The sequence below is a fragment of the Takifugu rubripes genome, chromosome 8 (assembly GCF_901000725.2).
Source record: "Takifugu rubripes chromosome 8, fTakRub1.2, whole genome shotgun sequence".
Taxonomy (NCBI): Eukaryota; Metazoa; Chordata; class Actinopteri; order Tetraodontiformes; family Tetraodontidae; genus Takifugu; species Takifugu rubripes.
This window is the reverse complement of record NC_042292.1, coordinates 17,900,684-17,917,123: the sequence shown is the minus strand read 5'-3', so window position 1 is coordinate 17,917,123 and position 16,440 is coordinate 17,900,684. Positions and strand designations below refer to the sequence as shown.

Here is a 16,440-nt window from a genome sequence, read left to right as displayed (position 1 = left end):
TCCTATTTTGTTGCGCCTTCACGCACCGCGCCGCCGCCGCCGCATGCTCGCCGTGTGCGGGTTTTCAGCAGTAGCATCAGCGCTCTCTCCTTTTTTACACACATGGAGTTCGACTGTTGCTCCACCCTCCAAAAAACAAAGTCAGCTGGGGAAAGAAGCCGTGCGTGATCCCTGCTGCCGCAGCTGCTGCAGCGCGCCCACACGTAATAAAGTAAAGCTCCGGCAGAGCGTTTTTTATTTTCTCCTGCTGCTCAAAATGTGTCAGGGGAGTCCGAAAAAACGCCCACCCGTATTTTGGTGTTTCTGGGGGTTGATCATTGACTGAGTCTGGGCGGGTGCGCAAAGCGCCGCGCCGCGCCGCGCCGCGCTGTCCGCGGTGCTGAAGCGCAAAGCGGCAGCCGCCTGTGCCGCATGCGGCTCTTAATGACGCTAAAATAAATAAGAGCTGGTTAGGATCAAATGACACGCGGGGCTGGGGTGATGGGCAAACAGTGGCGGTACCCCCCGCGCGTCCCGGCGAGGCGGCGTTTGGTTCCAGACACCATATTTAGGAGAAGAAAAGAAAAAGAAAAGCCTCGGTCGCGTTGAGTGACTGCGTCACGGGCGAATTGCGTCGCGCCGCTCGGCGGAGACGCTCGAACGCGGACGAAGCGCCGCGTCACCGAGCCAATGGCGGTCCAGGGGGCCCCTGCGCGCAAACGCGCTGCAGCTCCGGGTATACTTCCGCGTCCAAATACGTGTTGGTGTGTAGGTTGAATGGATGAAAGGGAGAGAGCGGAGAGGTATAGGCACGCTGTGATACGGCCCTATATATGTGCCGGCAGGACTATCTTCCTTTTAAAGACAACCTCCTCCTCGCGTTGGTTTCCACTCAGTGATGTCGCGTATTTGTGTGGCGCATCTGTAAAGAGCGAGACAGGCAGAAAGCCGGCTTTTTTTTTTAATGATTTGATTCCTTTTCTTTCTTCTGTTCCGTTTTTTTTCCTTTTGTTTCATGCATTTGCTGAAAGGAACCCATTTCTGTGTTTTGATTTAATAAATATTTCATTTCCTCATTTTATCTTGTTTGTGTTGGCTTTTATGTTTCCAAGTTTGAACTGAGAGGGCGGAATTCGTTGTGCGAGGTGTTTTCATTCAGAGATTGTGTCTTTTCGTGCCCCAAAGGACGTCCGTAACTTTCATTTGTAGAAACGGTAAGATATTTTTCTCCATTTTAACATTGGACCTTGTCCCCCCCACCCCCACCCCCACCCCTCTTGTGTCGGCTACCTTGAGGACAGTGTGTGGAGCAGATCGTGCATTCGCTGTGGATCCGATGCTGTCTTGTTGCATGCAACGCAAGCGCGTCCTCAAAGTCACCGTGATGCGTTCACTGCGCGGCTTGACGGCCGAGTCTTGAGCCCGTTCCCCGGCGTGTCATCAACTTATGGTGGCCAGGCAGGACCGGGGACGCGTCCCTGCGTGGACGCCAGCGGCTTCAGATCTGAAATCGGGGCTTTTGGTGGAGATTTCTGTCGTAAAACGTGTTGATGTTGGAAAATATTGCTTCTGTCATCGGGCTGTCGTGCAACATTTAGAAGAGTTTATCTGGAATGCGAGCCGTGCCTGTTTGTCGGGTTATTTCCCGTTTAATAAATGTCACTAAAAGGGTGAGTTCAATGGAAATTAACCAAAACAGCTGAAGGTTTAATTTGTGTGATTTGTGTTTTACTCCCGTAAGACGGTCCTCTGTGCTGCAGTGACTTATTGGATGATATTTTGCGTGTTTTCGCCTGCGTGTTTTACTCAAGAACTCTGGATTTGGACCCGGGCGGGTTCGAGCACCAGTCAGGTTCCGGTGTCACCCCGTGTTTCAACCTTTCTCCCCCTAATGACCAAATTAAGAAGCTTCATCGGCGTTTAAACTCGGAAAAATATCCTATTTTTCTGACAGGACCTAAACGCCCCGTGCGTGTCGCTGCGCGCATCCACGTGTCAAAGTTGCGTTTGTTCTTAAACGCCCCCCCCCCTCCGCAGAATGGCTACCGCGTTAGCTAGCATTCGGCTAACCTCGCCGAATCTACGGCTAAAGCTAATCAAGCCTAAGTTAATTAGCCACTTCCGGGGGGAGGGGAAACGGGAACACGGCCGTCACTGATTGGCTGACGCCCTGATTAGTTTATTTAGCGTGGCTGCGATCCCGCCGCCGCCCATTTCATCTGCTCTGACCCCGAACCGAAAGGTTTGACGTCTGCTGACTTGCATTCATAAATACGCCGCTTCAACACCTCCAGGTAAGACGCTCCGCAGGTGCCGAGCGGCGACCCGGTCGCCTCGTTAGCTAGCCGGGCTCCGGCGTAGCTGCGGGCGGGGACGCGAGCTGGAGCTGGCGCGCTAGGCTAGCATGGTAGCGAACATCGTTCAGACGAAACTTAAAAAAAATAAACCTCGCTAAATTGTTCTCAATCTCCCCGCTCCGGCTTTATTTCCGCTCGCTAACCTCGCGCTGCGGCTAACGCCATGTGTAGCTTCGACTCCAGTGACGCGTTTTAGCTTAATTAGCGAGGTGCGTTCGCGGCGCAGGTGCGTTGCGTTAATTAAGGGCCGCGCAGGTAATTAGCCACGGAGCTGAAGCGTCGCGTTTCGTTCGCCCACGTTAAAGCATCCACCGCGTTCCGGGTCATGGTTCACCGGAATGTCCCGAGCTAGCTTCTTCCACGGGGGGGGGGGGGGGGTCGCGCTTTGCTGGGTTCTGTTGGTTATTTCAAAGTAAACGTGGCTCTTATTTGATCTCATTTCCCAGCTTCATTCGGAGATAATCACATGTTGTCGAGCTCGGACGGTTCGTCTCGGGGGGGGGGGGGCGAAGGTTCCAGACACCAGCGCGGCTGTCTTAATGTATTATTAACCCCCCCATCCCCACCACCACCCCCGCAGCCCAGGAGGCCGCTCTCGGAGCCCGGATCTGGGTTAGAGGAGGGCGGCTGTTGCAGCAGGACACGCACGTTTGTCCTCTTTGTCCTCGTCCACGCTCAGCATCATCATCTCCGTGACACCCCCCCCCCCCCCCAGTCCTCTGGGTGGTGCACTCGTCTGCCCCCCCCCCCCCCCCAGTGATGCTGCAGCACAGCTTCAGTGTTTTGTGAATAACTGGAATAATTCCAACTGGATCCGGTCGAATCTTTGGGAATTACCTGAATGTTGGAAGCGAAAGTGGATTTTAAACCTGGAATTTTTGCTCCAGAAGCGGTTTTGAGGTCAAAACTGCAGCCGAAATATGAAAACATAAATCTTTTTTACCTTTATTCTCTGAAGCTGCTTCCTCGCGCGCGTTAGCAAACGTGCCGCTTTGGTACGTTCACCTGTTGAGGTCGCGACCTTTGTCGTGCCTGAAACGGGACTCGACCTCGACAGAGCGCAATTAAACCAGTTTCCCCATTTGGTTTTAATTTTCTCATTTAGTCTCTGCAGCTGTTGCTAACCTACGTGTGTGTGTTTCAGGTTTTTTTGGGGTTTAGCATTGAGCTAAAAACACTCATCTTATTGACGTTGTCGCCATGACGCTGAGCGCACACGTGCTCCATATCTGCCTCGTTGCAGCTGAGGTCGTTAAAAGGCCACACTAATGATCACATTAATAACATTAATAAAACACAAGCCCCGCCCCCTCAGGCATGCACGTGTGTTGCACGAAGGAGACGGCCAGAACCAGGCATTAGCTTCCAGTCCATCCTGGCGGCTAACGCCGTTGCTAATGCATTTAAGTTAAATGTGGCGCAGCTAAATGTTAAGCTGCTGCCTAGAGTTCTGATTTCAAATGCTGTGTGTCAACAATTAGCATTTAAGCTAATTTCTGATGCTAATGCCAATGAGGTGTTTGTCTCTGGATGAAACTATCAAACTCGCTGACGGTTCCGCATTCAGCCGCTGACCCGTCGCATCTGGGATATTTTAAACTGCGTTTCTCCAGGGGCAGCTCGTGCGCGTCGGCGTGCACAGGCCGGCGCTGCAGCTTGTCACGCACACGTAGCCGCCGTAGCTCTCCGAGGAGCCGGCTGAAGGGGCTCTGGCTTCGTCCCGTCGTTAGCTGGTGTTTTAGCCCGTTACGGATGTGAAATGAAACATTTGGGGACGAATGCGTCCAAATTTAATTGGACTTCGGCTGATTGTAGCCAACAAAGTCTCGTTTGTTTAGTCTGAAAGATTTAAGAAATCCAGGTTCGTACTTCTGAGGAAGTAGCTTAGCAACACGGGTCCTCGATCGGTGCTAACGCAGGATGGAGCGGATGTGTTCTGTTCCTCGGGCAAAATTCTCTGGTTCCTGCCTCCATAACTGCTGCTTCAGCTAGCCACATGGATTTTAGCATCACTTGTCCGGGCTGGTTCTACTGTATCAAAAAGTTCGGAATAATGCACAAGAAATGCCAACTCGGAGCAAGCGCTGCTTCCAAAATCTTAAACTTTCCCTGTTTGAGTGTCAATAAAGCTTGCTCGCTGTTCCACAATAAAGCTAAGCTCCTTTAGTGTTAGCCTAAGCTCTAGGTAGGCAACGTTAGCCTGCTGTCATGTCATCCTGCTAATTTTGCTTGAATGGACAGTGGACGAGGCCATTATGTCACTTTTCGATCCAACTTTATGGGTGTAGCCTGTGTTAGCATCAAGGGTTTAGCACCGCACCGGTTCAATGTAACCTTGTTTGCCAGATAATACATTTTAACAAGATCAGCGGCTAGCAGTGACGCTAGCAGCAGCCGTGTTCTGGGAAATGACTCCTGCTCGTCACCGTCGCGTGTCTCTCCGTTAGCTTGTCAGCTAAGGTCTTTGCGTGTTCTTTATATGGCGTCGGTGCGTGCAGAGGGGTTCTGGATGCTGGGATCCGAGAGTGCCAATAACCAAACGCGCTGCACTTTAATTAGCCCTAAAAGGCTAACCTGCTCAGCGGGTAAAACCTGGTCTCTGCGGAGAACAGAAATAAAGAACCTTGTGGTGTTTATCCGGGGCAAAGCCTCATGGGAAACGAGCTCCTCTGCACTCCACTGTGTGCCGGATGCTCGCTGAAAGCATCCCTTTTTTCTTTTTTTCTTTTTTTTGGGAAGGGGCCTCGTGCCAGGATTTGTCTTCCAAGTGTTTATCTAATGAAATATTTGTGCGGCTCCGGCGGGACAATGGCCAATGTTTGTGCTTTGTGTTCCGGAGAAAAGGTGCAAACGAGCCGAGCGAAGATTGAAGGAAATCATCTCCAATATGTTTGTGGTGGCCTGACCCCCCCCCACCCACCCCCCAAATCCCCGTTGCTCGCCGTGCGGGGGCGGAGACAACTGCTGAGTCGCAGTTTCCTGCCCAAACCTCCACGTTTGTGTTAAATTTATCGCCGCTCCGCCGTGTCTACGGCCGCCAGCTGCCTCGAAACTTAAGCAACGCGGAAGGAAGATAAATCGATCGGATGCTAGGTACCTGGCAGGATGTGTTAGCGTAGCTTAGCTGTGAAGTCGCCGTCTGTCTGGTTAGCATTCGTGCGTCACATGTTGAAGTGAACCCAAGAGGGTTTTACGGTTGCGTAATAAGCCAAGTGCATGCTGGGGGTTTAGCCCCGCCCACTCTGGAGACGGGTTTGAGGCTTCGTCCTCCACTTCTGAGTCGGTTATTTTTCACGGTCTTCATTTTCAGGGCGCTAACGTGGCTAAAGCTGTGGAAATGTCACAGGTGGAGATTAGCTCAGAGGTGAACGTTGGCTAACAAAGCTGATTTCATGGTCGATTTTGAAGCTATTTATTACCTTGGGATGAAAATATGGTGCAGCAGACGTGAAACGGGTCATCCAGAAGGTCACGGTGACCTCCTGTCGGCTGTTTTCCAGGCTTCCGTGGGATGTAGTTGCTATTTTATCCGATTGTGTGGTTGGTGTGTCCTGACCTTTGATTGGGGACAGCGGATGAGCTGTGCGAATGCTAAATACGTGACTCAGTTTTCCTCCAAAGCGCCACAAGCGTTGACGCGAGCTACGACTCGCGCTGTTAGCACAAATGCTGAATATGTTGCTGAGCGTCCTCTTTCCATCACGTGTTGACAGGACTGTCCAGGACTGCTAAATGTGGCTAGAGCTAGCGTCGACTGTTTATTCACGCATGGAATGAAAACACAGGGTGTTTTTCCATCAGAAGTTAGCGAGTTAGCATTAGGGTGTTTTAGGTTCTCTCGATTCAGCATCAGGAAATGCGGCATCATCGGGGACGGGAAGCGTCGAGCGTTGTTGGATCACGCGTCCGCCGGGATCGCTGCTGGCGCTAATTGAATCGGCCGTCGTCGTAAAGCTAAAATTTACGAAGTTTGATCCAATAGGAAGTGCGGGTGGTGTTGGCGCGATGTCCCGTACATGAAAACGTGCTCCAAACATTAGCTTTCTAATGCTAAAAACCTGCTTGAGCTGGTGTCGTGGCAAAGTGCCTCCTGTGCTGCCCCCTTCAGGAGGGGGGCGGTATTACAGGCATGATTTGATGGGGTTTTCAATTGGCGTGAGCTTGTGTGTGTGTGTGTTTGTACATTTGTGGGAATTGTGTCAAGTTTTTGGTTGTTCCATTAGGTTTGGGGTCCAGGCCCGGTGGGTGGGGGGACCCACCCCGCCCCTCTGGGCACCAGGCCCGGACTGCTTTCCCACCCATTTAGCTAGCATCCATTCACGGCGTTGTTGCTTGGCGGTGCTGCGGCTTCTGTTTGCTCGTGCGCTGAAACCTTGTTTCCCCTGTTAGTGGCTCTGCATGGACCCCCCCCTGACCCCCGACACCCCCCCCCCCCCTCCCCAACAAGCACAACAGCAATGACATGTGATCACCTGTCTGTTCTTGATCTAACATGAAGTCCTTTCTGTGTCCACATTTTTCAGACGGCATCTCGGAACTAACATGGCAGTCAGACTGTGCGATGTGGCTTCTCTGCTTAGAAGCGGGTCGTGGGCGCCCGAGCCTTGGACTGGGGTCTGTGGCAACTTTATTTCTGTGACAACATGGGGTCGATGCTCGTTTGTCGGTGCTCAGGCCATACCAATGGCGTCCGCCGCCCTCGCCTCGGCGTGCATTGGTATGGCGTGACGCTCCCGCGCATGGTGGCGTTGGCGCTCGTGTTAATAACGTGTTGATAAAGGACGACTCTTCATACATGGGTTCGCGTTGCGCTGCGGATGTGCCGTCTATTCTGGTTGCAACGTTAGCCGCCGAGCCCGTTTAACGTGCTGAGATACGACGCTAACACTCCGGTCTCGTCCGCTCTGTCATTTTTATCGACGTTCTCGTCGCAGAAACGTCAACTTAATGCTAAGCTACGCAGAGACCGAGGCTAAATCCACAAACGTTAGCCGGCGTTGAAACGGAACTGTCTGTGTGAAGAGTGTCCTTTTTTTAACTGGACCCAGGTACCGTTCGCACGTGTCCCTGACTTAAATTCTCCCCCCCCCCCCCCCCCCCCTTTGTCTCTTTAGCAGGTAATCGCTGCCATGGAAACACAGATGTCCAACGGGCCCACGTGCAACAACACAAGCAACGGCCCCTCCACCATCTCCAACAACTGCTCCTCGCCCGTGGAGTCGGGCAGCATAGAGGACAGCAAAACCAACTTGATAGTCAACTACCTGCCTCAGAACATGACCCAGGAGGAGCTGAAGAGTTTGTTCGGCAGCATCGGCGAGATCGAGTCCTGTAAACTGGTGCGCGACAAAATCACAGGTATCATCGTGTAAATGTCTCCGTGCATGTTTGCTGGACCGGAGCGCAGATTTGGCCACGCTTTAGTGTCGTTTGTGTGAGGAACCAGATGAAATGAGTTAAGTGCCCCCCCCCCCCCCCCCGCCTCGGCAGAATTGTGGAGTCTGATCTAATAAGAAGCGTTTGAGCGTTCGCCTCGGGGTGGATCGTGACTCGATGACTAGCGTGTGAGTCGGTTTATTGAAGAGACGTTCAGTTGGTTGGTTTTAAAGAGATGAAAGACTAAAAACGGGTTTTGATTTGAGACGCGAGCGTGAGGTCCTTCATTTGGAACGTCTTTGATTCTGTTCATTTTAAGAGTCGACCCCTTTTCTTCAGGAGGTCATGTGACGATCCAGCACCTTTCCTTCCGTCTGAAGTGAGTATTGGTGGGAAATTCGCACCTTTGTCGTTTGTTTAGCTACCGTACTCGAGGTGCGTTACCGCGGTAACCGCCCAACGCCACGTATTTCTCAGTTGTCTGGATGACGCAGCAGCTTTGTTGGACGCAGCGGGCGGAACAATTTTAAACGGGTAAAGGCAGAAAAGTGGGAGGAGTCTGTGGAAATCGGCCCCCTTTCATGTTGCTCAGAGGCTGGCGGTGGATTCTGAGCAGTGGCGCCGATTTTAGTGGCAGCCGTCCCCTCCGGGCTCCGTCGGCGTCTCACTGGGCCCCGTGGCGATGGGTTTAAGCCAGCCCACATCTGTGGCGCCGCTGCCTGTGATGTTAAGTAATCGCCAGAGAGGCTGGAGACGCTCCCGGCTGCTGCGCCTCTTTCCCATCCTCCACCAGTGCTTCACTGGGCGCCGCCTCCCCCAGCGTGGCTCCTCGGCTTCCTCATGAGGCCTGGATGTGAGCGACTTGTGTGTCGGAGCGCAGACGCGGCGCATTATAGACGCTGCGGGAGGACACGAGCACGTCCACGCGGCGCTCTGCCCTCCAGGCGGGAGCCGGAACGCCGCCGCCGCCTTCCTGATTCTGGACACGCTTCTGCGGCCCTCGGCTGCCAGGTGAAACCCGGTTTATTGGCTCCTCGCCACAGTCCCGCCCCGAGTTTCATCATCCCGTTGATGGGAAATTGTGGCGGCGTTGGCCGGCGGCGAGGCCCCGGCGTGGGCGGAGGAGATCGAATTACCTCTGCGCACGTGAGGAGTGGGTGTCAATCTGCTGCGGCCCCTTTTTAATTCAAGTGGTTGGTCCTCTGCGTCCCGCTGCTGCTGGGGGGCGCGGCACGCCGCCTCGTGGCCGCCGTCGTGAGAACGGCGCTTTGTTGTTGATTATTATTGCTGTAATTTGCTGGATTTGTGCTGGATTAAACGTGATCCTCTGTGTCTCTCGCAGGCCAGAGCCTCGGCTATGGATTTGTTAATTACGTGGACCCGAAGGACGCCGAGAAAGCCATCAATACCTTAAACGGCTTGAGACTTCAGACCAAAACCATCAAGGTGAGACGTCGGGCTTCCGTTCTTCCAGACCCGCCGGGGGAGCGCCGGGATGGGCGGCTCCTCCATTGTTAATCTGGGCACACGCGGCTTCGCCTGGGCCTCAAGTGGAGCAGAACCGTTTCTATGGTTTCATGTGCGGTAGCGCTGCTGTAGCCTGTACGGGGAGGTGGCCTCCATTAGCATTCATCAGGCGCCGCCGCGCCGGTGGAGGGAAAACTCATTTGCCGCAGGAGCGGCGGACGTCGGAGCCAGATTATGAGGCTCCAGCGTGTTGTCGAGATGGAGCGGCTCCGCGGGTGCGTCGGCCGAGACGTCTGCGGCAGAAACGCTTCCCGCGATGGCGTGTTCTTGAGCCGCGCACGTTTTACCGGAGTGTATCGATGTTTGGAGGCGCCGCCCGGAAAATAGAACGCGGGATGATGTCGCATGTTCCGAACCCTCCAGCTGCTGTCAGAGGTGCAAATAAACTGTGGCGAGGTGGAGGAACAGATTAGCTGTGTGTGTGGGTGGGTGTGTGTGTGTGTGTGTGAGACTTTAGTGACAACAGGAGACATGCTGATCAATGAAGGTTTTACTGAAGGATTCTGGGATTTTTGCTTCTTCTTTCCCGACGTGAAGCCGAGATGCTGCAAAGAAAACGTGTAAATGTGTTTAAAGGTGAAGGAGACGAAGACGAGCGGAGGATGATGAAGGTGGTGCAGTGCAGCAGAGCGGCTGGACTCTGGGCTGTAATGATGTATTGATCTGCAGGATCAGCTGGATGTTCTGGAACTGGGCTGCAGATATGGACACATGTTGATTTATGGCGCCTGTAGCTGCTGCAGGAGGAGGCGGAGCTAAAATAAGAGACTTCCTGCTTCTGTCTCTCCAGGTCTCCTACGCGCGTCCAAGCTCCGCCTCCATCAGAGATGCAAACCTGTACGTCAGCGGCCTCCCCAAAACCATGACCCAGAAGGAGCTGGAGCAGCTCTTCTCCCAGTACGGACGCATCATTACCTCACGCATCCTGGTGGACCAGGTGACAGGTGAGCTCCAGGGGGTGGACCGGGAGGGCTCCCCGGCCGTGTGGGCCTGTGGCTGACGCCGGCGCTCTCGTCCCCTCAGGCGTGTCCAGAGGAGTCGGCTTCATTCGCTTCGACCGGCGGGTGGAAGCCGAGGAGGCCATCAAGGGTCTGAACTGCCAGAAACCGCCTGGTGCCACCGAACCCATAACGGTCAAGTTCGCCAACAACCCGAGCCAGAAGACCAGCCAGGCCCTGCTGTCCCAGCTGTACCAGTCGCCCAATCGAAGGTACCCAGGACCCCTCGCACAGCAGGCACAGCGCTTCAGGTAAAAGGGGCACAAAGTGAAATAAAAGCTCCCCCGAGTCGATGCTTTTAATCTGAAACGCTGCTGGAGCCCGGCCACTGACCCCCGTCTGTGTTGTGTTCCACCTGTGGCCGCCACAAATGATGACCAGACGCTAATGCTAACGCTAACAGGCGAGCGAACCAGTGACGCTCGGCCTGAGACGGGGATTATTCCCCGTCTGGTTCGCAGCCTTTTCCTGAGGGAATTGACCCCAGTGTTTTCTTCCAGGTTGGATAATCTGCTGAACATGGCCTACGGAGTGAAAAGGTAACTTCCTGCTTCATTTCCTCTCCCTATGCTTTGTAATGGCGCGCTGTTTTAGCCGTTAGCATAGTTCTGCAGTCTTGGGCAACATTTTGCTGTTGAATGTTTTATTTTAAATCTCTTGCTTCGGTCTTGGTGTTTCTGTTGACCTGAAGGAGAGTTTTGACGTTTAAAGACGCCTCAAAGCGTGACGGAAACCTGCGGAGAGCTAGCTTGTAGCTTTGGTCGCGTGATGAGCAACAGTGAAATTAGAGCTGCGACTCTGGTGGAAATGTGGTGTTTTGGCTGTTATTGTTGCAGCGTGTTAGCATCAACAGGTTGTATTTCAGTGGCCGCAGCCTTCGCAGCGCCGCTCCAGCTTTAGCATGTTAGCATGTGGAGCCGTTTACATAAAGACGGACTTTTCTGCTTTTGTCCGAGCCGTTGCACCAAATTCCGTCCCCGTGCTCCCACCTTGATCTATTATTCTCCCTCCCGTCCCGGCGGAAGCTTCGTTGCGTCAGCCGCGTCTCGGCTTCGCCAGAATTCGCCGTCTTCCAGTACGATTGAAGTCCGATTCCCCGAGAGCTCAAAGGTTCGTCAGCGTTGACAGACCGGAGCCTTCCGGCGGCGTGCCCTTGATTCCGGCAGCTCACCTGTCATGGCGGATGTTCCCCGAGAGGCCAACTGGAGCGGCTAATCTCCTGCGACGCCCGCTGCAATAATTCATAGGCTCCCGCGCACGTCGGCAAAAACCCACATTTACCGAAGGAAACGGGAACGTTCCGTCCGTTCTTCCCCTCCTGGTGTCGCAGGTTTCCTGAGGCGGCAGTTCCTCGTTTTCCTGAACTGGTCCAAACGTGCACGTTCGGTCTCCCTCTCCCACATTAGCATTTACCTCTTTATGTACACACACACACACACACACACACGGGTGCCGGTTTGTTAAATGTTTAAAGTGACGTCCGTGTTCACGCCTGTATAAACAGTTTGGGCCCACTGTGTGTGTGTGTGTGTGTGTGTGTGTGTACGTACGTGTGTGTGTGTGTGATGGATTAACTGTGGCTGTGTTTCCAGCCGCTTCTCGCCGATGGCCATCGACGGCGTGACCAGCCTGGCGGGCATCAACATCCCGGGTCACGCGGGGACGGGCTGGTGCATCTTCGTGTACAACCTGGCGCCCGACGCGGACGAGAGCATCCTGTGGCAGATGTTCGGGCCGTTCGGCGCCGTCACCAACGTCAAGGTCATCCGCGACTTCAACACAAACAAGTGCAAAGGCTTCGGCTTCGTGACTATGACTAACTATGACGAGGCGGCGGTGGCCATCGCCAGCCTGAACGGGTACCGCCTCGGGGACAGAGTTCTGCAGGTGTCGTTCAAGACCAACAAAACACACAAAGCCTGAAAAACCCACCGAGACGGTTTGTAGGAACTCGGAACGAAAGAAGCAGCGTAACTTTCTACATTAGTAAAAAAAAAAACGGGGAAAAAAAGAGCTTTGTAAATCAGTGTTATGAAGAAAAAGCATCTTTAGCGTCCAACAATGTGATTCTTTTGGGTTTTTTTGGTTCCTGCGTGTCGCGGACGACCGCCTGACTGGTTCTGGTCTCGTACGGTTGCGTGTGGTGTTTCTTGCTTTCTCAGGTTGTTTCCTTTGGCGTCCCGAGTCGGCGTTCCTTTTGCCTCCAGTGGTTAGCGAGTAACTTCTTTGCCGTTAGTTTTTGTGTTTGTTGGTTCTGGGTTGGCTGCGTAATGTTGCTTATTGTAACGTTTAAATGGATAAAAGACAAAAAAAAAAGAGAGAAGATTCTTAAAGCAGAACCTTGCCAAAGAGCTACGAACCTCTTTGATGTGGGTTTAAAAGCATCTATTTTTATAAAAAGAGAAGAAAAAAAAAATTTGGAGAAACTTTTTACTGGACCTGGAACAAAAATATTTTGACTTGGATACTTTGAGAAATATCTTCATACGCCACCTCGTGAGCTTTTGAACTTTGCAGGAAAGCCTCGCGGAGGTCGCGACCTTCTGCGGGAGGTTTCCGGCCTTTTCCGACCTTTGTATTCTCTTTCCAATCAACGGCAGCGCTGCTCTCCTCCGTCGCGTCATCACCCCGTCGCCATGGTCACGCTCCAGATCCGGAACCCGCTCCAGAGTTTATCCGCCGATGGAAAAATTGAGTGGAGAAATCAGTTCTTCCTGGGTCAGTAGCCAATAAGGTTGTTTTCTTTTTCCAGTTTTCCTCTTTTTTTTTTAAAATTTAATTTTAATTTATTTTTTCCACATTTGTGTGAAAGTTTGAGGACGAGCCGCCGAAGGCAGATCAGAACGATCCCTCCCGGGCTTTGAGCTTTGTAAATAAGTCCTTTTCCTCGGTTCCCTATTGGACAGACTCCTTTTCAGGAAGTGTATTTTTGTTTTTTCTATCCGTACCTACGATTGTTTGTTTATTTTCTCTCTCTTTTGGCATTTCGGTGCTTCAGATTTGTCGGTTGTTTGGTCTGTAGATAGTCTTGCTTCGTTAAAAAAAAAAAGGTATTAAACTATAGACATATGTTCTGTTTTTTTTATATATAAACATTATAGATATATATTTATGTGGTAAAGAATGGATATAAACCACAGTTTTGAACTACTTGATTAGTTTTTTCATACTCATATATATGTAATGCATATAACCTGTCTTTAACATTGTAAAGAATTTAAAAAAGACGTGTATATTGCTTTATTCACCACGGGGGGGGGGTCCATTAGCCAATCGGGTTCCGACTCCTCTCAACCAGACGGAGGCTGGTGGGGCCTTCGATGCACTGAAACCTGCACCCGTGTCCGCTGACGTCTGCCCCCCCCCCCCCCCCAACGAGCAGTGTGCTATGCATTATCTTATATTTGCGACTGCTTTCTCCTCCTTTCTCTATTCCTCCTTTGTGTTTCGTGTGAGTTGCATTTGAGTCTAGATGAGTTGTGAAACTTGCTGCTGTGGGGTCGAGTCCCGCTCCTCACGCCTGACCTTTGGCCTCGACGCACGCCGACGTTCAAGTGTGGGGAGGGGGGAAAAGAGGCCTCGCCCCCCCCCCCCCCCCTCTTATTGAGACTTTATTTGGAGTTGTGTAGTCTGACTTTGTTTCACGACATTTTTGGGAATAGAATATTTTCTGTTAAGTATTAATAATGATTGTACTTTGTGTTTGGATACTTTTGGGTATTTTTTTTTTTTTTCCATGTTCCGTAAGTACATCAATAAATAAGTTGAAGGGCTTTCTGACTCCATCCAGTCATTCAAACGCGTTTCCCTGGGGGGGGGGGGGGCATCTGTGGCCCAGAGAGCCCCCCTCAACCTCTGCCCCGACCTTGGCCACCACCTCTGGAGGGAGGGGCTTCCCAGGACATGCTCCACCCACTTTGAGTATATATTGGGTGTGTGGACTCGGGGCAGCTGGGTATAGGGGCTGTAGGTGAGGGTTGGACCGTGGCTCTGCTGCCCTGGGGTAGTTGTCCTGGGGTAGTTGTGTCCTCGCCTTTTCTTTGATCTTTCTCATCAGCTCCTGGTTATTAGGTGCTCTTGAGTTTTGACGGTGTGTGAAGTCGTTTGGAGAGGTCTTACCTGCCTGGTGAAGAGGATCCCCGACAATCTGCCCCCCCATCATCCTCCCCCCCATCATCATCTCCCCCCCCCCCCCCCCCCCCATCAAATAAGCTTACCCGCTTCTCTGGCTTCCGGTCCAACATGCTCCCTGATTGGATTTTGGTTGTTACATCACCGACCGCCGCAGCTCGCTCCCCTTCAGCCCTGTCGGATCAGCGCCGCCGATTCCGCGTCGCTCCTTCAAACGCGGCGCCGTGCGAGGCCCTGGCACTTCGGCGCCGTAATGAGGCGGCGAAGAAAGGGGCGAAGATTAGAATAACAGCCTTGACTAATCCACAACAGGCAGACGAGGCGCCACGGTCGGAGGAACCGTGTCATTCCTCCATTGCGAAAATCTCTCTGAACCTTCCCACGCAAAACCAGCCCCGAGAATAGCGGCGGCGGCGAGCGGCTGGCGCCCGGACAGCAGTCGACAAACCGTAGCTGCTGCTTTTGTCTGTGTTCTCGGATGTCTGCTGACAACAGGAGACGCGGAGAGGAAGCCGGGCGGGTCCAGACTTCGGATCGGGTATCGGGACCCGAAGACATTTGTCGGTGCCGAGGAGGCGCTCGCAAATTTGTGGAATACCCACCCGGATGTTGACGGACCCGCCTTCCGCCATTGCCGCTGCCGGCCAAGGTGAAGGGCATCGTGGGATAGCTAGCTGATCACGAGGTGTCGCGTTAGTTCGTTGAAATCTACGCGTGAACGATCGTATTCAGAACTAGTTTGGTTTTAATTCCTAATCGTCTGAAAGTTTGCCGCCTTTGTGTCGACGCATCGAGGACCGTTAGCTAAATGGTCGCGTGGCCTTCGCGTGAACGAATGTTGGGAAACGCGACGGTGAAACTGCCGGCGCGTCCAGATCAAAGACATCAAAGCTTGTGAAACTGCATCAAACGGGAGATCGGTAACGTTTGATGTGGAGTTAGATTCTTCCCAAACACAACGGCTCCTCGTGAACATCTGGGTGAATCTGCGGCGGCGTTGCCGTGGTTACCGCCGCTCTCGCATAATCAGGCCTGATTTAAGAGTGACCGGAGCGCGGCGGGGACGCCGCTTCGTGGATCATTTCCTCAGCAGCCGGCGGAGATGAGATCTCTTCACAATATTTACCCCGACGCTAACGACGCTCCAGTCGACTCTTCTGGGCTGTTTTCATCTGCGGAGAGGAAACGACAGCTGCGGCGTCGGGAAGCGGCGAAGCCTCAGATCATGGTTTATGGATGACGCCGGGGTCGGCGGGTTTCTGCGCCGGGCCGTGAGGGTGAAGAGCGGCTGCTAGCGTGACTCACACTCGGGTTGACGGGGAATCCGGTCGGCTTGTTACGGATCCACCAAATCAGAGGGGACACCCAAGTCGGAACGCCGGTTCCTCTCAGGTCACGAGTCCGACCAATCAGGCGCAACGAGCCCCGCTAGCTAAGCTAACATCAACGCGAGCTGGTTTATCCTTTGAATTTTTCACATTCGTTTGTTGTCCTTGTCGTTGACGTCGGCGTCCGTTTTTGGAAGTTCGCCACGCGGCTGCGTAAGTAACAGTGTTGTCGACGTTTCCAGAGGTTTCAAGACGCCGTTTTGAGGATTTCGACGGGTTCGGTGCCGATGCTAATCAAGAGTTCAGGCAAATGAACTCTGCAGCCAGGCCATTAACGGCTCTTCTGTACTGAGGAGAATGTCGGACTGGAGCTCATCTGGGAGCTTGTGTTTATGCACCTTTAGCTTGTCGGCAGCTACAGAACGCCACCGTTGTGTTTAGCTCATTAGCACCTCCCCCAGGAACGCGTTCATTTGCATCGCTGCTTGTCAAACCATGTTAATATTGACAAAGATTTGTTGCTGTTTTAATCTCGCCGACTAAAAGGTATACAAATTGCTTGTGGCTGCTCGGGCCGCTGCGCTAGCGCTGCTTTCTGTGCCGCTGCGCCGCGGCGGGGGGGACGGGGGGGTGAAGGAAAACAGACTTGATGGCGTTGTGGTTTGAAATGCAAATAATTTGCATATTAAAACCACGGGCGGCGTGAAGACGCGTCAGTCTGTTTGACTTGCAGGGGCCTCGCCG

At 52.9% G+C, this 16,440-nt stretch overlaps 1 protein-coding gene across 8 annotated transcripts; it reads left to right on the top strand.

The window, feature by feature from the left end:
* The first annotated feature begins 728 nt into the window (after window positions 1–728).
* On the top strand, window positions 729–14,010 carry elavl2 (ELAV like neuron-specific RNA binding protein 2). 8 transcript variants are annotated; one of them, XM_029840499.1, is made up of 8 exons: window positions 729–1,193; window positions 6,860–6,950; window positions 7,454–7,694; window positions 9,055–9,158; window positions 10,030–10,183; window positions 10,263–10,488; window positions 10,738–10,776; window positions 11,830–14,010. In XM_029840499.1, the coding sequence occupies exons 2-8, from the start codon at window positions 6,879–6,881 to the stop codon at window positions 12,158–12,160; spliced, it is 1,167 nt and encodes a 388-aa protein (XP_029696359.1). In that variant the 5' UTR covers window positions 729–1,193; window positions 6,860–6,878; the 3' UTR covers window positions 12,161–14,010. The 8 variants fall into 8 exon arrangements, with proteins under 8 accessions (XP_029696359.1, XP_029696357.1, XP_029696360.1 ...); XM_029840497.1 differs by having other exon boundaries at window positions 748–1,193; window positions 7,451–7,694; XM_029840500.1 differs by lacking the exon at window positions 729–1,193 and adding an exon at window positions 2,142–2,273.
* Window positions 14,011–16,440: the final 2,430 nt, after the last annotated feature.